This window comes from Bombus fervidus, chromosome 5, assembly GCF_041682495.2.
Source record: "Bombus fervidus isolate BK054 chromosome 5, iyBomFerv1, whole genome shotgun sequence".
Taxonomy (NCBI): domain Eukaryota; kingdom Metazoa; phylum Arthropoda; class Insecta; order Hymenoptera; family Apidae; genus Bombus; species Bombus fervidus.
In genome coordinates, this window is record NC_091521.1 from 11499619 (window position 1) to 11525710 (window position 26092).

General features: G+C 37.7%; 2 protein-coding genes across 4 annotated transcripts in view; one reads left to right on the top strand and one right to left on the bottom strand.

Moving 5' to 3' along the window:
• Qin (tudor domain-containing protein qin) overlaps positions 1-26092 on the top strand; it is a 312288-nt gene that overhangs the window by 166442 nt on the left and 119754 nt on the right. For 2 of the 3 annotated variants that reach the window (XM_072003142.1, XM_072003140.1), the window contains exon 6: positions 5122-5157. The exons of the other annotated variant lie outside the window; for it this stretch is intronic. In XM_072003142.1, coding sequence (XP_071859243.1) covers positions 5122-5157 — 36 coding nt within the window. The remainder of the gene's footprint in view (positions 1-5121; positions 5158-26092) is intronic. 3 annotated transcript variants of the gene reach the window in all.
• LOC139987192 (uncharacterized) overlaps positions 15654-26092 on the bottom strand; it is a 117203-nt gene continuing 106764 nt past the window's right edge. The window contains exon 3 of the mRNA XM_072003171.1: positions 15654-21675. Coding sequence (XP_071859272.1) covers positions 21329-21675 — 347 coding nt within the window. The 3' untranslated portion in view covers positions 15654-21328. The remainder of the gene's footprint in view (positions 21676-26092) is intronic.

The window sequence follows — 26092 nt, forward strand, 5'->3', positions numbered from 1 at the left end:
CGTGTTCCCGTGAAACACGTGCTCCTTTGATTCCATTGGACGTGTTACCACCGTGTTCCACCCTCGCATCGACGCTGTGTGCTCTAAGATTCAGCGATACACACACAGAACGTTGTACACTATGTATATGCGCATACAGTCTTATCCAAAAATGTTGGATCCTTTGCAGAAAATAAGATAACTGCACTGCGAATTTGTAAAAAGCTCGAAAGCATAAAATTGTACGAAATGCGTATAATACGAAAAAATACGTGCAATATCCAAGTATAATGCTTTTTATAATACTTGGTATATAAAGCGATTCTCCATCGAGATTCTACATTTCTTTAATTATATTCTCAATGATATGAATTTGATATCCGAGAGATTCACGCGAAACTCAGAAAATCGTAAAAAAATGGACCTATTGGGAGTGTACGTGTGCTGAGTGGAAAACGGACTGGAAACCTTTGCGTTTGTATGCTCCGCGTACACGAACTGAGGGCAGACAGAGGAGCAGCCTGTTCTGGATCGCTGGATCGTTGGATCGTCTGCTCGCCAAAGGATAGTGAATCGCATTGCTGTCTCTTCGCTCGATCACTCCTCCTCTTCTGTTCGTGCTCTGTGTTACTGCTTCTCTGTCCTGTTCCTTCAACGAAACGAGCCACCGTCGTGCATCGATGCGGCCGTTAATTGTTACTCCATGCCCCTGGTTATCGATTTGCAGAGTTTCCCAAAGTTACGTCGCTCGCATAATTATAACAGTACTTTGTGATCGATCTTACATACCACGTCGTGTAACTGGTATTATATATACAGTGGCTGACGGAAGTATTCGAACTCGGAAGTATTAGCAGCGAAAATTTGTACAGATACTGCTGAAAATTTCAAATCGGCAAGGTTTTGGATGCTTCCTTTAAGAAAGAAAATAAGGGTAATAAATAGACGTCACATGGCAATTTATTATGTATCAATACGTATATACCAAGTTACACCTAATAGGAAGTGAAAGTTAGATACTTGGAGAATGGTGAATGTATAAATAAGGAAATGTTCACTGGTAAGGTCGATTAATCGTATTATGAAAAGTTCTATTTGTACTTTTTCCTGCAATTTAAGACTTTAAAATACATTATCTGTACTTTAAATCGCTATAAACATCGAACGACTTACACATTTTTTTAACTAAATTAAGTTTCATTTAATACAAAAACCTTTCCTATTTACGTACTCGCCTCATGTATAACAACATGAATTATTACGATACGTGAAGAAATATAAATTCCACAATAGCCAGCACATACACACGCTAAATGTCTTCTCCAAAGTAATCGGTCAAATCTTTACCGACTCATTCGTCACTGTCCATTTATGTAAGCATTCTTTCCACTCTTTACAAGTAGTTTGTTAAGCGGTAGCATTTGACGATCATCGATGTGTCTCTTTTGCTTTTCAATCTTCCATCTCCGAGTGTCTATACCGTCGAACATGCGTGCTACAACTTCGTAAATCATACTAAGTCGCCTGTCATAATTCTCAATGCGTGATACGGTATTGAACGATCCGTTTTCACATAAATTAGGAGACGACGTCGAACGCGTTATCAGTCGCTTTCACCGCGGATTAGTTCCGACAATACTCGATGAATGGTTGAGGACACGGACGACGAATTCGTGTCACGAAAGAACAGGTTAATATCGGTCAATGTCAAACCCAAGTCGTCAGGCTTTCTCCGCGAGATACTGGAAGATTCGAAAATGCGAGTCTTCTCCATCGAGGTCGTTTCCTATTCTTTTCACTCATAAGTCTTCCACCATGGTCATTGACATAGCGTATCGATTGTTTTCGAAGCGATTCCTATCGCGAATTTACGTTTGCTTGTTATTATGTATTTTTAATAACAAATTCCATGTAGCGTAATTACATTTTTAATGGCCGTGTCCTAATATTTTAATAGTTCATATCTTAATGGTCATATTTCGTAGGAATTGTTATTTCAAGAAGTTGAGAAATAAAGTAAATAGCAATGAGAAATAATAAATAAAGTAAGAAAACATTGATATTGGTAAAAAAATTGTATTTAATAAAAAGGCACGCCAAAAATTTGTATATCTTTGAAATAGAAAATTCAGAGGTAACACGTACATGTAATTTAGAATTTTATTTAATACAAATATAACTGATAAAATATTTGCTTGACTTCCTTGGCTCTGTATTTCAAACATATTTTATTTCCTTGCTAGTACTTTAACGATGCTGCAAATCAAATTCAACGATTGCGAAACTTTCGAGCTGTAAGTTATTGCTACAACCATTAGACAGGGGACTCAAACGCCTGGTAGCAGAGATTCACTTCCGGCGTGCGGTCGGGCGTCGAAATCTCCGTATCGAGGACGTTCGTTTCTATTTGTTTTCCTCTCATACTGTAAATGATCATAATATTTTTGTAATTTTCTATGATTTTTCAAGCTAATAAATTAATGTTTCACTTTTTAACAAATTCCACTTAGAATATGATAAATATAATACGTAGCTTGATTTTATTTATTATTTTTAATTTATCACTATGAAAACTACCAAATACGATAAATAATTTAAAGGAATTTCTTCTCCGCTTAATTTCCACAATCTCTCGAACAATTTATTACAATGTACACGTAACTGACGACACAGATACTTCAATTTAGTATTTTAAATATGATTTTTCAACAGAATTGAGAAACGAAATACCAAATATGCAAATATACGACTTAACCAAGTTAAACTCGATGAAATAAGGAAAACATCGCCCTATCGACGACTAATTTACCATCGAAATCGATACAATCCCTGATTAATTCTCGGCCTTGCCTTTAACGATTCGCGTGAAAGTCTCAACCGAGTCCACGAAGAGCCATATTCGAGAGAAAATAAAAATGACCCTCATTCGAGGGACCAGTTTACGTGTTTTCTCGAGCGTTCGAAACGAACCACGTGAAACAGGAGAAACCAGCCTCTGTATTACGTTCGAATTAACGGGCTTTTGATTGATCATGGAGTCATTAATCGGTCGTAGAAACAGGTAATACATCTACGTTTCTCAACGAGTTCAACATTCTACGTGCTCTCAATTTTTCTTTCTTTTTACGAAGATAGTACTCGTTCTTAGTGTTGAAGTCGAAACAGAGTTCGTTAATGTGAAATTCTTTTGATGTTTCAATGCTCAACTGGAATCTTTCTTATGGAGAATTTTTAACGCGTTTGTGAAAGGAGTTTTATTTCAATTAACGAATATATTAATATCAATTAATTCACGTATATAGATTGTATGATTAATGCAACGTAACGTATTAAGATGTAATACGTGTAATTGATATAGCGTGAATAATCATGCGCTATAATACGAGATATACGAATCTCAACGTGTCTTTATTCCTTTTAAAAATATTTATATTTTCTTACCGTATAGATTTAAACGAATCTTCGTGAAATAACAATTTAATAAAAGTAGTTTAAAAGGACAATTAAAACAAGGTATCGATACTACAACATAAAACATATCTTTAGGTTCATTGAAATTTCTTCGATATCTTTTATGCGATTTGTAATTCTTTCTTTGTCTTCCTTTTTCCACTGAAGTGAAACCGAAAAGTAAGTAAGAAATAATCTTAACTGTATCGTTCTATAAGTGTCTGTATTCGAACTTCGCTATCGACACTTCCGAAATTTAAAATTCCGAAATTCCTATCACACAATTACACTTCTATTATTAGCGAAAAATTGATAAATTGTGACAGTAACAAACTTCCTAGAAGTAAATTTATATAAATTACAAGCTGTTTAACTTATTAATTTAATTATAATTTAGAATTGTAAAACAGACACCCGATATTATTAATCACCAAGTTACTGCGCATATATCGCTCATGATCATCGTTTTCCTTCGCGCGATAGTACGTAATTTTCTTTTGAAGACGAATTGCATATTTACCTACCTCGAATATTGCAATTTTATCTATCGATGGTCATCGATCGGCTAGATCCTTCGACCACCGTAGGGAAGCGAGGGTATAGCGAGTTCGTTGAATCGAGAAATTTTCAGCCGCGTTGCGCCGGTCGCCGCGAAATATTATCGACGTCTGTTGCCCGCGGGCCTATCGCGTCATTGGTTGTCGAAAATTAACATGCGAACGAGCCAGGAAATATCGGACGAATTAAAAAACCGAGCGAAATGGGCGAAAAAAGGAAAGAGAATACGAGTTCGACGGGGATTGGAGAGAAAGTTCATTGGAAATAAAAAAAAAAAAAAAAGAAAGGAGAAAAATATATGGGTGGAAAAAAATAAATATCGAAGGAGCTCCAGGCGACCTCTCCCCTTCCCTCTGTGTACTCGTACAACCTCCACAGCCCCTTCGTTGTATCCGTGTTTTTCTCACTCACCCTGCGCAACCCTTTGTCGTTTGTCTCTGTTCCGCCCTCCTCGAAATCCTGTCGATCATCCGCACCTTTTGGCAAGCGTGCAACAACTGGTTGCGCGACAGGGAGATGTGCAACTCGGAAAATAGAGCCGCGTTTAGGCTGCTGGAATACGGCTTTGTGCGTGGGGTTGTGGACTCGTGTGCAACAGGCAAGAGCTGATATTTGCGCGGCGAAGTTGAAGTTGAGAAGCTACAGGGGTGAATCAGATGGTTGTAGTTTATCGTGATCGAATGATTTATTCATTGCTGTTTTCATTATATTTCTTTCCTTTTCTTTCTTTCCACGGCTTTGTTAACGTTTTTAGAAGTTTCGTTCCATAATGTTTCTTCCGATGTTTTATAATTTTGTTTTTTACTATTCTTATTTATTATCGTTTACGTCGTGTTTTAATTTGATTTACGTTTCTATATTTCTTTATCCTCCTATTTTTTGTTTCTACGAACAGTCGATTTTTTATTTGTCTCTGTCCTTTGTTAAGTGAATATTTTGGATATGTTGAATAGATTGTAGATCTTTTTTGTAGATTTAATGTTACGTTTACGCTTTTTATATTATTTTTATTCGCCATCCTCTGTGCTACGTTTTACTTTCGTTTAATTTGGCAAGTTCTTCTTTTTTATTTTCTTTCGAACGTTTTCGTTTCTAACGATCTTATTTTTCTTTTTTTCTGTTTGTTTGTTTCAGGTAAGACATGAACTCTTTTCCTCCAATATCAGCCTGGTAAGTCTAAAGGCAGCAAAGTCTAACAATGAGTCGAAAATAGACTTTCCTTTTCGCTATTATTCTTTTTCATTCTATAAATTCTATAAAAGAACGATAGTACGGTTAATCTCAGATGTTTCATAAATGAAATTTGAATTTTATCGAAACGGACAACGAATTAATTTACGCAGCTAATAAATCAAGGTTTACTAAAAATTTTTATACAGCATATATCACTTTAATCTCGTTATTTCATTCCTTAAGTAACGCTTACGTAACACTTCACGCTTAATAACTACAATTAATATAATTAACGTTTGGAAGCATGTTTCAAGAAATAAATCCTTCAACTGCAAAATACTTTGCACGCTAACGAAACATTACTTTACGCGTAAAAATCACTTAATAAAGAATATACTAGTAGCATCAAATTCTTCAGATATCTTTGAACAAACGCATTTCGATTAATCCAAAATTGCATTCGAAACACAGTGACGTAACCAACATGTGGCAATGTGGCATAATAAGCGGTTAAATACTGTTAACGATCCACCAACAGAAAATTGTATCCTCAACCACGTAACGATCACCTTTACTGGTCTGTGTTGGCGCACAAACTCGGCACACAAACCTATTAATTCCAGTGGACTGTCATTCGTGATGTATTAGCGTGTAAACTCATATTAATTCGAGCATTTCCTCGTTACGAAATCGTTACGACCCACGGTTTTTTCTTTCTCGTGCTATGCATTTAGACTTTCACCCATGCACAAACCATAATCAACCCTTTGCAACAAAAATGTATAAAACAGTTATATTCGTTTTATCAAATTTAAAAAAAAAGTTATCGATGAATCGTTGACTTCGATAATGATATCGTGATTATCATACTTCGTCATACTTCTTCCTTTTTTATTACTTATCGTAATCTTTACGAAAAAGTTAGATAGTTTTCGCGAACTTTGTACAGCCGTAAAAACTATTCGAAGAAATTGATTATCGGAAAAGAGGAAAAATTTGTGAACGAAAGTGTCGTGAAGTTACGAATGACAGAAAATCTACCTCCAGTCACGTCTTTGTTCAACTCACTTTTCCAACAATACGTTATAACAACGCATTTAACTCGATACTTTGTCAAACAATTTTGTTAAAAATTGCATACAATTTCAAATTTATGATGTACGCCAAATATGGAAAGCTTCGTTGAACGTAGGTGTGCCAACACTTTTAAGCGGGAATGTACGAGCAAAGTTTTCATTATTTAGTCGACAAGGGCTCATACCAACCACGTTACGCCGCCATTATCTGCGTTTTCCCTTGCGTCACCCCATGTCTGCCTGCCGTGCTTCACTCAAAACAATCGTCCCTGGATCTCCCTCTTTCTCGCGAACACTTTTTCCCTCTCATATTTATTTTTTCTTAGCTATTAATTCCTGATATTAATTCCTCGACTTTTAGCTTGCTACTTTTGGTTCGTTGGAGCATCGAACAAAGGAATTTACGATTATCGTTTTTGGTTAGTTTATACTGTGAAATCAACCCCTGTCGAAATTTTCAACGTTGTGGCTCAGTTTTATATTGGACGGTTCTTCGGCTGTACGATTGCTTTTTTAATGTGATGTTTCCTTGTTTCTCTAATTTGATAGCTGAATTTTAAAACAGAGGAAGAGGGTAGCTTGGAATAATTCGCCCAGTTTGGGCTGCATTGCTTATTAAAATTGTCGCCTGGAAATTCGATTTTCATGTCGAGAATTTCTTCAATATTTTCTCACGTAATAATTTCTCCAAGCTTCGTTATTCCATATTATTGAAATTCACTGTTTCTGTCCACAATATTTTAGATATTCAATTATTTCCCGTAACTACATTCTCTGCTATTCGCTGCACAAAAATCCACCAAGCTCAACGAAACCTGCATCAAAATCATATATACACCCTCCACTCGCAAAACCTACAAATCAAATGCGTTCTTACCTCGAAGCACCCAATCGACACCAGAGCTAGCCAGCCGCGAGCACGCCTTTTTATCCTTCCGTGATGACCGAAGCCGCGAAAAATGGAAAAGCACGGAATACAGCCCCGTGGGAAAATGATAGAGAGAGATAGCTCTGCTCGCCAGCGAATTATTTTCGTTCGCATAAACAAAGTCACGACTTGAAAGGGGAGTTTAAATTGTTCGCTAGTTTTACGTGCCCGCGGCTCTCTGTACCACCCCACCTTTCTCCACCCCTTTTTCACCCAACCAGGCCCAGTCTATCTTGCTCCCACCGTTTCGTCCAACCGATCTGCCCATCCTCGTCGCTCTCACCGCGCGAGACTAGCATCCCGGCGTTGTTACCGGTGCTGTTGCCGCTGTCCATCAGGAAAGATCCCGGGATACGAGCCTGCGCTTGAAGCCCATTGATTAACCGTTGTCTGCTGCATGTTGCGAGCGTTCGTAGCGAGTAACAGACGGAGAGGGTTGAACCAACTGAACCAGCAAGCAGAAGAGGACAGAGGATGCACGCGGATAGATGGCGAGAGGAAGAGAGAGGAAACGAGTGGTGACCACGAGCAACGTTTATGAAAACTTTCTGCATCGACTGCACCACAGCCACGAATAAAATAACGCCGTGGATTATTCCAACCCTCTACCCAGGCCACTTCCCTCCGAACAACCCCAGTCAGCGGATGAACGGATCCTTCCTTCCTTCTGGCGAGCTGAGTGTTGTGGCCCAGGTTTACAGTAGGAGTCAAGTACTGTACAGGTTGATTCACAAATACAACGCTTCAGGGGGTGAACGTATACATCGAACTGAGTAAAACGCACGTATTTTATATGGATATCGGTATGCGAGTTACGGATAATTGAAGAAAATGTTCTAAGTGTAGAAAGTATTGAATAATTAAGATATAATGGTCGTGATCGATGTTTTGCAGTTGTATTAGGTTGAGCTTCATTTAGGATTGGTATTTAATAGGTCGTAGTCGAAGGTATTATTTATTTATAATTATTAGTATTGGTACAAGCGAAGTAGGCATACTGTATCTTGCAATCTAAAGTTGTTGTTGAATAATTGAACATTTTTTATAATCTAGTAGTGCAAGTATATTATAGAACGTGCTGGTTAACGTCTTGGAGTTGTATTAGGCTGAGGTTTATTTAGGATTGGTATATAGTAAGTCGTAGACTAAGGTATTATTTATTTATAAGTATTAGTATTGATACAAGTGAAGTAGGGGTAAACTGTATCTTGGAATTTAAAGCTGTTATTGAATAGTTGAACATTTTTTTATAATCTGCTGGTACAAGTATATAACGTGTTGGTTGACGTCTTGGAGGTGTAGACTTATTAGGCTTCGCTCCATTTTAGAATCCTAGTTAAGTAATTCAACGTTCTTTTGCAATAAGAGGGTATATATAGTGAGCTAAATATTATGTATAGTAAAATGTATAATATTAAATTATCGAATAGTGGGCATGCTTGGTGTCGTATTAAAATATCGATCTTGATTAAGAGAAGTGTGCTCATGAAACTAGTAACAAATAATAACAATGCATAAAATATATTACAATCAACTTATACGTGGTGAACAGGATACAGTTGTTGGACATATTTGTTTCAATATGAATTAAGGTGTTAAGAAGATATGGCTCATTATTTAAACTAACAGCAGACTAATATGTAGTAAATCCTTCTTGAATTATAATATGGGTATACTTATGAGTATTAGGAAACTTCGTTCAACTTTTGAAATTATCACATCAGAATATGTAAAATGTAAATTAAGTGAGACTATGAATTATTGCTTTAACTGGTACCGAAGTGAAAAGTCTGATGTCTATATTGTTGCTTCCAACTACAACGAGTCTAGTGCACGAGTTGTTTATGCGGAGGTCAGTGACTGTTTAATGCATCTTCGTGATTCGACCAACGCTTGTTAAAGTATTCTTCGCCTCGAAGACGACTCTTGAGTGTTGCGTTGCATGGTGGAGCCAGTGGAAAGTGGAGCTGACGAGTTGAAGTGAGTTGATTGTAATGATCATCCTATTAGCGACCAGCTTTGTACGTGGTAGGTCCGTAGAAATTTTCTGGTTTCTTATATTCTGATTTATACACGTGGTATACAGGTTTCTGCTTTCTTATGCCCTGATTCTGGTCGCGTTTAATGAAAATTGTCTGTCTTTCGTAGAGAAACAGAGTAATTGAAATTTTGCATTTTGTAAATCGTTATAGAAAAGTGGAATAAGTGTAATTTGCAATTGCATTTTCAGACGTTTTTACTAAAATATAGAGTAACTATATATCGTTTGAAATATATGTCTGCATTGTTTCTTCTACTCTTTTTAAATGTCAGAATAACAAAGTAAAATTTTACTGGCAGATTCGGATATTAAAATAGTAGATTATGCGATGTCGTGTTTATTATACATTTAAATATTGTGATAAACATAAAACGGAAATGGAACGCTTAAAATTCATTCGTGTTTCATTCGAAAATGAACATTCAACTTTTGTAGATAAATAACACGATCGATACGGTTATACAATATCATTGGGAAAAAAATGGCTGTTACTTTATTCTTTCGAACGACCATAAACAGTAGGAAAAATTAACGCGTTCGACAATCGAAGTTTTTATTGGTTTAATCGGGAAAGTTTTGTATCTATTGATCTTATCTCAAACCGGAACTTCAAAAATTCAATTTATAAGCAAGGATCTCGTCGACGATAAATTTCAACTGTGTGTAAGAAGAGATCGAAATCTTCAATCATCGAGGTAGCTAATTAGGGCTAAGGGACGAAGTTCGAGAAATTAAGGAAAACCTGACAAAGAGGAAGAAGCCTGGTTCGACTAGTTAAATTCTCAAAGTTCTAATTCGCTACAAATTGTATTAATTCATTCCAAATACAAATACATAGCTATTCTCATGTAACTGTAATCGACATAGTAATACTAGCATAAGTGACTAAAATTCTATTTTCATAACGAGGATAAAGAAGAAGAGTAGTAAATTCGTATATTCGACGGCGCTCAACATCATTTAAAATCCTAGATAGCCAATATGTGAGTCGTATCATAAAACAGGTCACAAAGCACTGTATGTGATTTTTATTGTAGATTTTTAGCACCAACATTGAATTAAAATTACATGTATGTAAAAGTATTTACATATAAATTAATTTACCTACAAGTATAGAGTTTTCCGTATCATTTTGTAGTATGTACATACTTTCATATGACTATTTACAAAAATTTGATACTATGAAAATGAAGTACAGAATCTCATCAAATCATCGTGGAAGATAATAGTATGTGTAAATACTTTCTATATTTTTAATATCTGTAGTTTCTTTATCTTATTAAAAATATTTTCCATATACACGAAACATTACAGATAAACATACAATTAGCTACTATAAGGAGCTCGAGAAAGATTGGAGAATTCTATTCTAAAGAACAGAGAAACACCATAAAGGAAAGAAAAACCTGATGATACAAGTCATCCACTCCGCGGATTTCTTTCGTGCGCGTCGGTCGGTAGCTGCGTATTGGCACGATCACGATCTTCTGGCCCAACTATACGATCGGTAACGAAGCCAAGAAGGACACCGGAGTGTCTTTCGCGCCTGTTCACCTCGAGAAAGTTAAGGCCGGCATCGCAGTCTGCCGGTCTCACCGACAACTAAAGAGAATTACTTTCGAACTCTCGTAGACCGATAAAACAGGCCCTCTCGTTCGGCGTGCTCGCCAGCCTGCCGAACCTAAAAACTTTCCGCGCTCGTAAATGAGCCGGCCTGTCGGAGCCAGCGAGTTTTATGAGCCATTTGCATCCGGCTTTAAAAGTGCCGCGAGTCCTGCAATTAAAGGCGCGCCCGCTGCATCCTGGATCCACGTCCTGGTATTCGACCCTCAGCGTTTTTTGACGCTCACCCCCTTTCGCTCGCCGCTTTCCACAATTTCAGACTTTACGCTCTCCCCCGCCCCTGGAAAAACCACTCGCGCATGGAACGACCGAATGGAACCCTCCTGCGGATCCTGGAGACAGGATCGCCTCTCTTTTAGTTCTCTTCCTCCGTACTTGCCTTCTTTAGCTCTCTTTCGGGACGAGTCGATGCTACTTTATTGTCTTGGTTTGATGAGGTTAGGTTCGTACCATAGGATGGTCAGAAACGGGAACGAAGGAGGTGGTTTGTGTGAGTTGATCATTGCTTGGGTCTTAGTGGAGCAGCGTTGGATCGAACAGAAGCCAAGAGCGGTTAGAAGAGACGAGTTTTGTGCAGGACGAAGAACAGAGAATTATTTTTCTCAAACAGGAACAATATTCCTTTAGCGTACAATTGTTTTCTAAGCCTCAAAGACAGTGTCACAGTAAGAGATCTTGAGCTATACGTGAAAGTATGAAACGACACCGTATACAATCTTCAAGCTGATGATACTGATTAAAAGATATATCTCGTAATGAAAATATTAATTAACGCCACATGGGACCTTCAGACTCGTGATCTGTGAGCCCTGAGGCTGTAACAAACGCTAAACCGGTTGATGAATCCAAATACAATAACAAGAGACAGAATGTCAAGCGAAATGTTTAATCATTCGAAAGTCGTTGCAAGCTACATCCGCAAATATTCTTCCATAATCTGCGAGCCTATTTATCTATGATCTTCTTACGATTGTCATGAAAAAAAAAAAAAGAGATTCACGCGTGCGCAAATGGAAACAGAAGCGACGGAAATAAAAACGAGCGAAGCATATCAACGGGGCTGGCTAGGGTAAAAATGCCAGACGAGATTGGATTCTTGAAAGTGGCTCGTGCGAACCCCACCTGATTACCAGTTTCGTTGATGGATTCTTAGGCCAACCCTCTGCCCTCTCGCGCTCGACAGTTTCGCCAATCCACGTCCGCCAAATCTGCGACAATCGTCGTTCCTCGCTGTGTGCTACTGCTCTGATTTTATGACCATTTTGGATAAACGATTCTGGTATTTGTGTGCGCATAATATTGGCAGATTGGTTGGCCTCATGGACCAATCGCACTTCTACACGCACCTGAGCTACCCCAATCGTAGATACTTTCGCTTGGAAATCGGTATGACTTTCTTGGGAATTTTGTCCGTTGCATCAGCGTAACGAAAGCTAAGCTTGGTTTACATAGCTGAAATTAATGTATCGTGACGATGAATCATTGCGATAGAAATCGTTTGAGACTTGTAAAGACGAGTTTCCTTGGATATTATTGGTGATTCAAAGCAGGCTCGAATAATTAACGCGTCTTTTAAATATAATTTTTCAAAGAGAGGAAGATATATACATTCTGAGGATTCAAGGGCCTCAGAAAATCTTCTGTTTTTAGCAGAACGTTGATATTTGACGCGGATTATGAATTTTAAATTACAGGCAATTTTCAGTAGAATTGATAATAGGTGTAAGAGGTGCAACGCGTGTGTTGTTTTCATCGTATAAATACTAGTAGTTCTGGTATTAATAAGTATATATCTTGTCGCTGATCATGATTGCTGTTCTGTCATCGAAAATATAGAATAACCGCTTGATCAACCGTCACAGAAATAATTGAAAACACTAGACAAAATAACGGAAACAACGGAACAAAAAATATAACAGCAAAATATATCGTTATAATACGCGAGCGTAGATAGTCCGGCGCAATGGAACGCATCGTCTTCGTTGAATTCTCGGAAATGAAACTACAAAGAGTCAGTTTTATTTCAACCCCGGTTGCGTTTGACACGGAGCGGAAATGTGGGATATTTATCTCGATGGTAAATAATATGTTCCGTATACTCGTTGGCGAATTTTCGCGATTCGAATCAGCATAATTTCAACGCGTCCAGCGCATCCATGTATTTAATTAGCAGCAAAAAGTGGTCGATCGATGAAACGACGTCAAAGTAACAGGAAAATTATTAAAAATCGAGGGACACTACGCGCGCGATTGCACGGTCCATCCCCTACTGTTCCATCCCCTCGTATTTCCAGCTATTCGGATTGTCAAATGAGCCGGAAGCTGCGAACCGCCCAATAATTCGCGCGTCTCGCACTCTGCATCATTTTAAACGCGTTGAAGACTTAAGTCTCTTTTCAAATAATCTCTCACTGGAACCAACTTTTCTTTTTCTCGATTTTTATACGTTTATGAAAAACTTGAAGCTGCAAAAATACAGAATGCATATAATACAAAAAGATATACAAAATGTGCAAAGTATGACACTCGAACAAATCTCTGCTTAGGTTCTATTTCTTCAAGGAGCATTCAGACGATCCATATTATCGTCAATATTATTTTCAATATTTATACTTCTCGACATTATATTGGCAATAGACGTATATTGATCGCTTGGAATCTGGAAATCTTAATCTTGAGAATCTTAAATATTGTTAATAATGTCAGAACGCTTCTCCGTATACGTTTGATAAAAATTTCAATTTGCATAAACCTTCGCATTCTAATAGGTGAAATTTCGTTGATTTTCTGATTTTGTTACTCCCTTCGCTGGAAATTCTACACTGGCAGAATATTTCTCTGTTAATTTTTCACAGTCAGTATTTAGCTCGTTCTTTGAATTAAGGACAATAAGAAGCAGAGGTTCAAACTTCGTTTGTTCATTCCTTACTTTACCTTGTCTGTCTTTACCACCTTTCTTTTTTAAAGTTCGAATCCTTTATTCGTTCTTTGTGATCAGTTTTCTTCGCTGGTGTATCGAAAGGCGATGGAGAAGATAAAATTCTAGCGTTAGGAGAAAGACAGATTTCACGAGTTTAATGGACGTTCGTTATTTTTTTCCAGGATGGCGCGTGCCAACCGGGGGAATCGCGCAATTTTCAACAAAAGCAACTTTTAATTATTCAGCAATTTTCTTCGTTAACCGTTCCTCATTAGCGAATGGCTACTAAAGGGCGGTCATCCCCCTCTTCTCTAGCTCCGCATCTCTTTCTCTCTCATTAAAGATACATTTCATCGAGAACTTTTGAAACTAATTCACTTTAATTTCGCGTAAGGTCTATCGTTCCATTATATTAAAGTGCCGAGTTCCGTTGCGTTGGTAACCGGCAGGCAGAATTGTTGGCAGGAATCGATGCAAACAATTTTCGGCTTTTTTATTGTTGGGACGTTGCATTCTTCCAGAAAAGTAGCGATCAATATCACCGGAGCAATACAGACCGGTATTTTCTGATATCCTAATTGCAATTCTTACAATTTTTAATCCCAATCGTTACGATTTTAATTGCGATTGTAGTCGTTGTGTTCCTTTTTAATTGCAAACACGTGTAATCTGAATAATTTTTCTTCAAACACCACCGTTCTTTATTCCTATTTGAAACAGTAAAGCGAACGTCGTGAATCTCTAAACTTCAATTTGAGCAGAATGTTTTAAGAACATATTTCTTGCGTAGATCGTACAAATATATGAAAAATGAAACTAATCTTTCAGTTTATACCGAAATAGAAGAACTCAATTATTATAATTTAAAAATTCTCTTCGACGAGTACTTAATAGAACGTATATGTATAAATTGTTAAAACGTTAAATAGAATATTATAAATATTAATACGTATTGGATGAAATATTATAAATACTAATAGACATGGAATAAAATATTATAACAAGAAATTTATATCTGTGTACAAGATATGTGTTCGAACATTTTCGTGACGCAATGTAGATCTCTTTAGGGATGAGAAATCTTAGAGTGCAAAAGAATAACGTCAGAGGGTAACGACAAGAATAAAAGTTTGATTAAACTCGTAACACGAAAAGTGTAATCAAGTATACGGTAATTTGTCGCTCGTACCATAATGAAAGATCATTCGAAACACGTCGAAAGCGATACGTGCCCAGACTCACGGCTACGCCATAAATTAAAACGGGAGAGTTCGATGAGTTGATCATACGTCGCTTACATCAAAGGTTTCCAGCCATGTGAGGAAAATAAGGACGCGTATCTTAATCAGGTTTGTCTAATTCGGAAGAACGTGTCTTGCAATTCGTGTCACTCGTTACCCGCTGGGACCTTTTTTCCTTCTTCTTTCCTAACACTCGTAGCATTTATGCTTAGGAGTACTTGCACCCTAAATACACGTGTATACGTTTGAATTAAAATGAATTATTTAGTGTAACGTGGCTAATTTTATCGAATTACAAAGTGTAATTTGGTCTACGATAAAGGGTATTAATTATCGTTGCTGAGTTTGTTATTTCTAGTTGTTTGATTACAATAAAATTTAAAATACAAAATGCAAAAAATAATTTAAAATGCAATTTGGCCAAAGGAAGTTTTCTCATGAGAACATTATTAATATCCTCTAAGTTAGAACAAAACAAAAGAGACAAAATGTTTGTGGTATTAAAACAAGAAAAGCAAAAGACGTACAATGTGTCTGTTAAAAATTTGTTCGACAGATAATTAATTTCGCTAAAACGGGATCTCGTTTGCGAAAAATCATAATTTAAACTCGATTCTTCCATCTCAATATTCGATTAGGACACCTGGAAAATATAATACGCTAATCATGCTCACGCATACAGTTTATTTCCAGAATTCTTAATTATGTTTACATTTCCTGTCAGATTATTTCGTTACAGTCGCGATGATTCGTTCGCTTAACTATATAGCACGGTATACACAGTCCTTGTCGCATGGCTATTTATCAGTTCGACTAAATCGTATTTATATTATGTACACAGAAAATATTTTTTCATTGGGTGGTGCACGCAATGTCACAAGAAAAAAGAATATGTTTTTCTCCTCTTAATTTTTTTTTAATTATAAAAATCATGAAAGATTTATCTGAAAAAAAAAAAACTATACATTAATACGTACTGGCAGCTTTAGCAGCCATTTCAATAATGCCCCGATTTTATCGAAAAATAAATTCGATTTAAGTAATAACCTGATAATGTGTTATACGGCAATCTCTGCCTTCCAGTTTTATATCTACATACTCGTTTATGTGTTGCTTTTTTATAAAAAATATTCAGACTGATAATAATTTTTATCCGATTCATGGTTCGCTGCGTTAGGTTTGATTCAGTTAGTGGTAGGAAAAGAAGGTTAAGTAGATAAATGTACCTGCTCGATCGTTTCTACTCGACTATTCGTCGATGTTTAATCGAAATTTAATTTTTATAAACTCATTACCAGACTGCGGATTTTTATGCATTTGACTATAGAAAATTTGGAACTACAAAAATGTACATAATGCAAAAATATACAAAATATCGAAAGTACAGTACGTAATATAATATTCAGTGGTTGAAATAAATTTTCACTCTGATTCAGATAATTTGACTAATCATTTAGCTTTATAAAAATACGAATTTGCATAAAACTCTGCGATCTGCTCGTTGCTGTTTCCTTCCCTTTTCGTTGTAACAATGTAACGAACGTTTTTTGAAAATCTTTATTTCGTACAGTAAATGTAAATCAATATAAGCTGAAATTCGTACGAGAATTTTCCCTATGCGTATGTGCGTGTCACCGTACATACAGATACAAACTGTTCTTTTTTTCTTCGCAAATAAGTTCGAACTTTTCATAAATAGACTATTTCGTCGTGATCATCGTCTCTCTAAAAAGAGAGATCAGCATGATCGTTAATATCGTCTCACTATTACAATGAACCAGACGCAAGAACGATCGATCGCAGTCGAAACGACGCAGTCAATGAAACGAGAAATGCGCGACGATGGTTTTCAGGAGACAAACCGTGGACACAAACGAACGACACGTTATTATTAATTGCCAGCAAACTTGCTGTTGTCGTATTTCGTTCGGTTCGCGGTGCGTGCACAATTCTATTAGCGGATATCGATTCTTGAAAGCGTTGACTTTTGGCCATACCGCCGTGCGAACAATGTTGCTTCGCCTTTGTTCCTTTTCTCTCTTTTTTCTCATTCGTTCCGCCGTCTATCAGTAGCCTATTGTGATTTAAGTGCATCGACGATGAAACGTCATGATCGACGACTGACTGACAATCATCGTAAATTAACTGTTTGTCTCGTAACGACATATCATATTTTCTTTCTTCTTCTTCTTTTTTCTTTTCCAGCTTTGATTAGTTCGGTTAATTCATCGTGGAAGAGCGAGGCACCGAGAAGCCAAAGTAATTAACTGTAATTTTTGGAAGTTCGTTAATTTTGGTACAATATTTTGTGTTGATAATGAACCTTTTAGAAATCAGACGATATCGAAGAATTATTTATTAGGAAAATTTATTATAAGTACACCTTTATTCATAATTTTCGTTTGTAATGTCAGAACATTTACAGGTGAATTTACAGTTATTAGAGAATTGTTAAAACGTCCAATATTATAGACCCCAGAAACTAATACAAGAAGAACCATGATTCTTGCAAATTCGACGAACGTAGACGATCAGAAGACAGAGCTGCATGAAACTTAGTCTCTTCGATCATTTATTGAGACTTGTACAACTCGACAATTCTTTCGTAAAAGAGTTAACACTTTTGGAACTATAACTTCTCCTGCAAACTCATTGACTAAAAAATCGCCAGAGATCGAGCGAAAGAGGATCAAGAAACAAACCTTCGTAAAAACTACCTTTCTCAATTTTTCAATAACCTGTGTTACTTAATAATCATTATAAATCAAAAAGTTCATAGAAAAGGAAGCATAAGTTTTCCAAAGCAAAGTCGATTCCCCGGAATAGTGACTATGAATCAATCGAGGAAGAGTGGAAAAACAAGAGGATCAAAAAGTACCACTGTGAAAACCATCCCCTTTGACCATATCGCAGCCCTGTGTTTGCTTGTTCGGTAGCGTTTTCACGATGACGCAGAGCCGCGTCGAGTTGTTTGCCGTGGCACAACAATTTCCCGGGTCCATTATCGCGCGTATAATCGCGATCGTTCCACGTGTAATCGCAATTGTTGCACGTATGACCGATCGTCAATTGGTTCGTTGCTAAGCGAAGCGTCAGGCCTTGGGGCGAACGCGATGCAATTACGCAGTAGCCGCGCGCGATTGTAAGACATAAGCTGATCGAATGGATGCGCGCGCGTGGTTCGTTGTTTAAGCGAATAATCACCATGGATTCGACGGAGTTCACAACTCCGGGGAAACAGTTCGATATAGCCTGACGTTCTTTGTGGGATTTAACAGATTCACCGCCATTACGGTCGCTGGTGATTAACAGATGGAAACTTTCGTGTCTATATGTTGAAATCCTTCAATACGTAATTATGATTTTATTATACGCTAGCGAATATCGTTTGGAACGGATAGCCATTTGTCGACAAGTTAGAAATAATATAAAAATTTCATCGATACATTTATTTTACACTGCAAATAAAGCGAAGAGAGTGTAATTGAAAAAAATATGAAAAACAAGTTCCACATACTTGCGGCAATTTTATTTCATACGATTTTATTATATCCTAGCCAATATCGTTTGGAACGGATAGCCATTTGTCGGGAATTAATTAGGAGTAATGCAAAAATTTCATTAATATGTTCATTTTAAACTACGAACGAAGAGAAACAAATATAATCTCGAGAAATATAGAAAAACAATTACTATATATTCGGAGCGATGATGTTTCCAAACTCTAAGGTCAACAGAAACGGTGAAACACGTAAAATGATAATTCCTAAATCGAGCCGCTAATGCGTCCATGAAAATCAACAATTTCACCGACTATTTAACTCGTCTCTACCAAGTTGTCTAGTTAAAAATCCCAAATCGTGAAAGTGTCGTCATCCGTTGCCAATCAAAGAACATCTCAGAGCCTATCCACGGCTTAAGCACACGTGTATAACGAAGTTGTCTGTTTACGATGCGAAGTATCGCGGGGAGTCTCGATCCAAGATGGATCGAACAACGTTGTTCGTTGAATCCCCGTACAGGTGAGCTCGTCTCGCGTATTATTACCTGGCCGGGAAAAACTCGACTACCTCCGCCGTAAAGATCGACTAGTACACTGGCATCGCTCTTTATTCTCATGACGTAGAGAGGACGAAGGAGGGATGTACCTCGTCCCAAATGCGATCTCATCAATGATTAAGAACCGCACCGAGGATTGAAGCGCCGTCTTCTTCCGCGTCGAGTTAGTGGAAGGGAAGAAAGATCGCGAGCGGTCGTCCTTCTTCAAGACTCTTCGCTTTTACTGACACAGCGGTGCTCATCGAGCCTTTCTTTCTTTAATTCTTTTCGTCTTTCGTCGTTTATATTTACGAGTGGAGTACGTTTTGATTTTGTCTCGGGTCGAGTACATCGACTCCGATGGAATTTAGTCCAATAAGTATGTTGCGATTGGAGCTACGGTTTGTCTGTCTTCGGATTGTTCGAGTGAATTTGTACAGAAGGAATGGAATAGTGCGGGTAGTTAGGAATGTAATTGCGTTTGCATGTGAAGATATTCGAGTTTTGGAAAGGTGGAGTGCTCGACGATGGATTTCTTGAGTTTGAGGAACAGGAACCGCAACTGTCTGAACGCGTACGTCTGGTTTTATGTCCTCAGCGTTTTTTAAATGGATACCAGTTTTTGTACCAATGACATAGAGTTTGCGTGCACGTCACTCAAAGGATCGCTCCTATTGTTGAAGATAATCCATTAGATCGAAGCAACTGAACAGATTTCCGAAGCGAACGATTTTACTGATCGACTGATTTGCGTGTTTCACAACTTGTAATATGCTCTTATCTAGGGTGTCGTTGTTTAAAATCTCGTATACTATTCTAGGATGGTAGCTTGCAAATCTTCGTTACTACGGATAGCAATTACTTGACTATTGAGTAGCTTAATTACTACAGTGAAGTAATTTTATCGACTTTTTGTGTAACATATGAAATGTCTTTTATTAGTTTTCTTTCTTCGCTTATTATTTCAGATATCTTTGTCGATAAAACTTCATTTATCTGAACGCGTTGAGAACAATCTATGTAACCATAATTCTAAGTAATTATGATTTTTATTCGAATAATACGACTTTATGTCCAGGTGTACCAGGAGTTTGAAATTTCGTTCCAACTAAATGGTACGAAATAGTTCCATTATAATTCGTTGAATATTACATATGTTACTATATTATCATTAATAACACATATCACGGATTTAATTTATAACTTGAAAACTATCAAATAATCTCGCTTAATAATTCACATATTAAAACGTGAATCTGCGTGCTATCATCCTACGAAACAGGACCAAAATCGAAATTAGACACCGCGGTATGTCCTGTCGAATTCGTGGCACTTAAACTATCCATCGTTCCCTCTATTTTTTAAACAAACTCCGCCTCAATCTTCATCGAACAGCTTATCCTATAAACCAACCTAGTGGCACTTCGAACAAATTCTATCGTATCCTTTTTAATCTTACTTCGACTATTCGTCTCTATATTAATTACATTCGCGATTGCTATATCGATATTCTACGCTAACATTCACCGTCATTCACTCATACAATGTTACATAGGTAGATCAAAAAGAAATACAGGACTGCCTTGTTATAATTAGGAGAGTGACGCTACATGACCCGACTTGTACATGTGACAAAGGATCGTCAATTAATAACGAAAATTCGTGTGCTCTATCTGTATGAAAGTGTGAAAGAACGTGCACTTATTCGTACATTTTATTTTAGCTCTATGAATACATAGAACTACATACAACTAATTAACTTTGATGTGAAAACTAGACAGTATCAACTAACGAAGCGACGAAATATACTATTTGACCCCGTATCGCGTTCTACTGTTCCTTCTTCGATAGTTTCATGAATTTATACTGAATAGAAAGAAACGATTGCACATACTCATTGTAAGAATGACACGTTTCCAAGTTACGTTGGACTATAATTGGGATAACAGAGGCACACGTACGAGTTCGTGCATCTTCTAAAAAGATTCTAAAGAAATCCTATCGTTCTTAGGATTTCTCGTAACACTGTTACTCTGGTTAACTGGCCAGATGTGACGTCGAACCCCAATCAACTAACAAGGCATTTCTGTGTATCCACTTCTCCCCAGTTCCAAATATTCGCAAAACGGTCGACACGATCGTCTTATCTATCAAGAAAATACAAGTCCATCCAGACAGGTTCTCCGTCAATGAAACAAAACCTTGGAGCAGCCTCTTCTTTCCTTTTTGCCAGACGAATCGATGATGCGACCGATCAGTCGCGTCGGCAATAAACGAGAACGCAACCTCGGCTTCTCAGCTTCATTTCCGCCTAACGAAGATATTTTCAAGAAGCTCCTTAGTGATGAGTCTATGTGGTCTCGTTGGACTCTCCGTGGGTCTGCCATAAAGACGGCTGTTGATGGCGTACAACTTGGGACTGAGTTCACATCTGACGTTGAACCACCAATCGCAGACGAACACTGCTTGACTGAATTGTGTACCATTTGGGCAAAGGAAGGTCGCCTGGCGGCCGTCTATGTCGCAGTAATGCCACGCTTGGCATCTCGTTTCCACGTCCGCGAAGAAGCCTGGGTATGGCTGGTCGTCGCAGTAGAAATTCGTGTAGGGAACTTTGCCAAGCACTGGATAATCCGTGCCTGCTCGACCTGTAAGTTTACCAAAGAGTTTGGTTAGTTGACGCTTCTTCAATGGGTCGTTGATACTTTTCTTGTTCGATAGAGGGAAGAATAGATGGTTCATTCTATTATTGGGAGCGACATGAAAGGAAGTGCAAGAGAACTGGTTCAGATGGTGAGAACTGGTGAGAAGATGGTTGTAAGATGTCATCTTTTAGGATGGTTTGTTGAGACGTTCGAGATCTTGTCGCCTCTTAATTGATTTTTGTTTTTTTAGGAAGAATCGTAAGATTTCTGGTTACTTCTTGAGCAAGGATTGTTTCTAGATTGTTTATAACAATTTCTCTCAATATATATAATTAAACATATGACATAATTCAGTTTCAATTTGATGTTACAATAAAATCAGATCATGTGATCTTCGGGTTTCAGTCAGGACAGACTTGAAACTGTTTCAAACTCGAACCAGCAAACTGCAACGTTCACGAAACTTCGAAGCAAAATCTGAAACACCACTCTTCCTCCTTTGCTATTTTAAAAGTCGCGAGTACCAAATTAACATGAGAAGCCTATATGTCGACATACTGCAGTAACAATCATCTTCGTGTTGAAGGACGACCCCTAAAATCCACCCGTCCAAACATTATATTTCGGTTCAAGGTGATTATCCTGTGAAGGCGGTAGACGACGTCGTGTTTTATCTGAAAATCTCATTAACTGACATAACAAGATACAGGACGATTCCGAGGGACGCTAGCTGGCGAAGAGAAGGAGGAAACAGAGAGAAGAGGATCTTTCCCCTCGAACCGATCGCGGAAATCACGAGACGGCGAGCGGATCGAGCAAAGCTCTCTCTGCGAGAGGCCTGCGCTTTCGATTGTATCCTCGATTAATTGGTGGAAATACCGCGAGGTCGAGATGCACCGCGCGTGTTCGGCCCAGCTGACACGTGTATTACCTGTACAAAGCAGCCACCTGTATTACCTGCACAAAGCAGTCACCTCGCCAGGTATCGACGTGTACACGTCGACGGCAGCCAAATCCCCGATCTGCCGTCGCGTCTACTGCTTAACGATGCATGCAACATGCTTCCCCCGACCTGTTTACACCATGGCGAGTAGAGATCCCCCACCGTTTAATCCATCGGATTATAGTGGATCTGTTTGATCGTCCTCGAAGATGATTCTGTTTGCTAGGATCCTGGAGTGGAGGAGGTATTGTTACAGATATCGCGGAATTGTGGTGAATTTAGGGGCGAAAGAAGAAACGAAATTGTTGGAAAATTTGGAAATGACGTTGTACAATTTTAGATAATTAACATTTCGAGAGTATACTAACATGATGGAGAATCCAGGCTGGAGGATTTGAGAAGTAATTGCCTCTTTGTTAGGATTTAATAAGGAGAAGATTTTTCAGAGTATTATGAAGATTCTCGGCTTGTGTTATAATAACTTTAAGCTCCCTTTATAGTAGTATATTAACGTGCAAGGTTAGGACTTTGAAGATGATAGTATACCTCGTAATGATAGTAGTAAATTCATAAAGTTAATTAATACAGGTATTCAGGCTTCGGCAACTGGGATTTTCGCTTGTTTCCTTAAAGTATTTAGTCTTTTACATTAGAGCCTGGAGTTTTAAGAAACTTGAATTTCAAATCAAATAATAAAAATTCCATTGTTTATTTTTCAACGATCAATATTTATTTGCTTATGTAGTAACAAATTTCTATGTCGAATTTCTACGAATTTACGGTTTCGATTGTGCTTTCGGGCCTTTATTTGCTCATATTCGTGGCAATTCGATTATTCTGTCACGCGATACGTATTTAATGCAACTACTGATTTTATTCGAGTAATATCATCACAACCTTGTTATATCATGGTCCGTATATTCTACGCGTTATTTATATTATAATAATAGAGATAGCTATTAGCACGGTGAACAAAGAGACGGAAAAAAACTTGATCTGGATAATGCAGTAGATTGGGACAACCATCTGAAAAGCGAATTGTCTCTGGATCAAACCTTAATCCAGTAAACCGGCCGGCTGATCCTTTTTCCTCCCTACAATTTGTATTCTCAAGGGTAACTGCGATTTGCATTCATAGAGTTCTCCACGCTTTCCTCGAGTCCAGCTCACAGTTCCAAAGAACTGTCCTTTTTTTTCGATAAAGAACGCGATTGTCAAAGGTGCTACTTATTTACGTCGTTGCAGGTAACACTTTGTACTTTACTATCGGATAGTAATATGTAATATTTACAAATACTGTAGTATCATAAACTATTATTATTATGTATCCTATACATAATTAGTTTATTAATAATAAATGGATTAAACAGATGTTAATTGAACAGAAAACAATGGTTATTTAACATGAACTAATCGTAACAACGTATTATAATTAAGACAACTAGATAATTAATTAACAATTCTCGTCAACGCAAATTCAACTCTCTCTCTTAACAACGCTAACAACACTATCTCGACAACGCAATCCGCACTCTCTGACTTCTGAACTCATGCTGCTGTTAATTCGTTTATTGTCCCCTAGCAGCCCCTTGTCTTTTGTCTCAGCCTCACTACGCACATGCTCAGCAACCGCTTGTTTATAATTTGCACCTCAGCAACTGCTTGTTTATAATTCACACCTCAGCAACCGCTTGTTTACAATCCGCACGACACCCACCCAGGCCCCTCGTCCACGATACTACAATACCATAAACTTTGAAAAAATATTTTCATCTAAAGCTATTTCTCTACTATTGAACGCATTTGAAACTTCGACAGTTCCGTTCATTTCCACAAATAACTATATCGTCGTCGTCAGTTAGCGTTTCTTAGCTATATATCCAAGTGCAAATTCCGAAACCCTTGCGAAATATCACAAACAGATCTAGAAAGAAATATATAGACCTCTTACGAATTTAGCAATGCTTAACGATGATAATTAAAATGTGAAGAATGCGCGGCGAATTATAAAGACGTCGTTCCACGGAGCAACTAGAACGCAAGAAGCACGGGATGGTAGGTAAGGTGTGGGGTGGAAGGCAGGAAAGGAGGGATGGAAACGGAAGGAAGCATCGGCAAATATTTCATGAACACAACGAGTGACCCGCATAAAGAAGGAAATTGCTCTAAGAATCTTCAGTCTCGAATTGCTGGGCTGGAATAAATAAGCAAAACTCGTGGTGCACGCGAATCAAAGCGCGCGCGTTTTCCTGGCGCGGCTGCTTCTCTCTCTCCCTCTTCCACCGTCGCTTTGTCCAGCGTCCGTTTCCTTTCCTCGTCGAACAAATTCCTCCTAACGAGGGAGTCTCGTCGATAATAGACACCTTTTGCCTCTTTAGTCTGTCTGGATCTTCTCGGACAATTGTGAACTCGCATGGAAATATACGCGAGCCTCTTTTTCTTCTCATACCATTTTACTTTATTATCATCGCCTTCTTTTTACCTACACTTGCTCGTGAAAGTGCGCGAATTTTTATAATAGAAAATTTGTATGTACGTTCGTGTAGCTCGTGTTATATGGAACATTTTGAAATTGTATCAGCACTGCATTGATGTTTGAAGACAGTCTAAAAATGTATATACATGTTACAAGATATTTATTGCAAACGTATGTTCAGTAAAAATTTAGTATACAACATGAATATCTACCTATCTAAAACATATAATAAGTATTTTGTATTAAATGTGTCTCAACCGAATATCAAGGCTTATTAATATAACGAATAATTGTGTATTTAAATACTTTTGTAATCTCTGTGAAATATATACTTACGTTAAATATCTTCTATTTTATATATACAGGGTTGCTCAGTTAAACGAGATCACATAATTACCTTCCTTATTTATGATTGCATAAAAAAGCTTCTCGGTATCAAGTATTGCATATATATTGTTATAACAATGGAAAGAATCTTTTTTCAAATTCATTCTTCTTAGAAGATGTCGATATGTATTTGCAGATTTGTTTGATGCTTTACCAATATGTATAGTGATGATAGTCGAGTGGATAAAAAAATCTTTCGTATTCATAAAAGGTGTCTACAAGTGTTGGAATACTTTCGTAAGCCTCTATACGTTTCCCTCCGTTTGCTTCTGTCAGTTTCTCTTTTTAGATGCATTGACTTTTTGCTTTGTATCGCGTTCGAGCGTATCCTACGAAGGGAAAACTCTGTTTTCTTTGCGTCATCTTATCGTGCGACGAGGATCATATTTTATGGAAATAGTGTAATACGACTGCCAATAACGTTTCCAACGTTACCAGAGGCATTCATTAACGAATAATACGCACGGGATTTCATCGATTCGACGAACATAATGGGACATCAATCGTTCTCGGGACCAGATGTTGCGACAACGCGAGACTTTGAGGCTCTCGTTCCGTCTCGCTGACGATGCCTCTAAATCGTCTGTCGACATGTTCCTCTTCTACCCCCATCT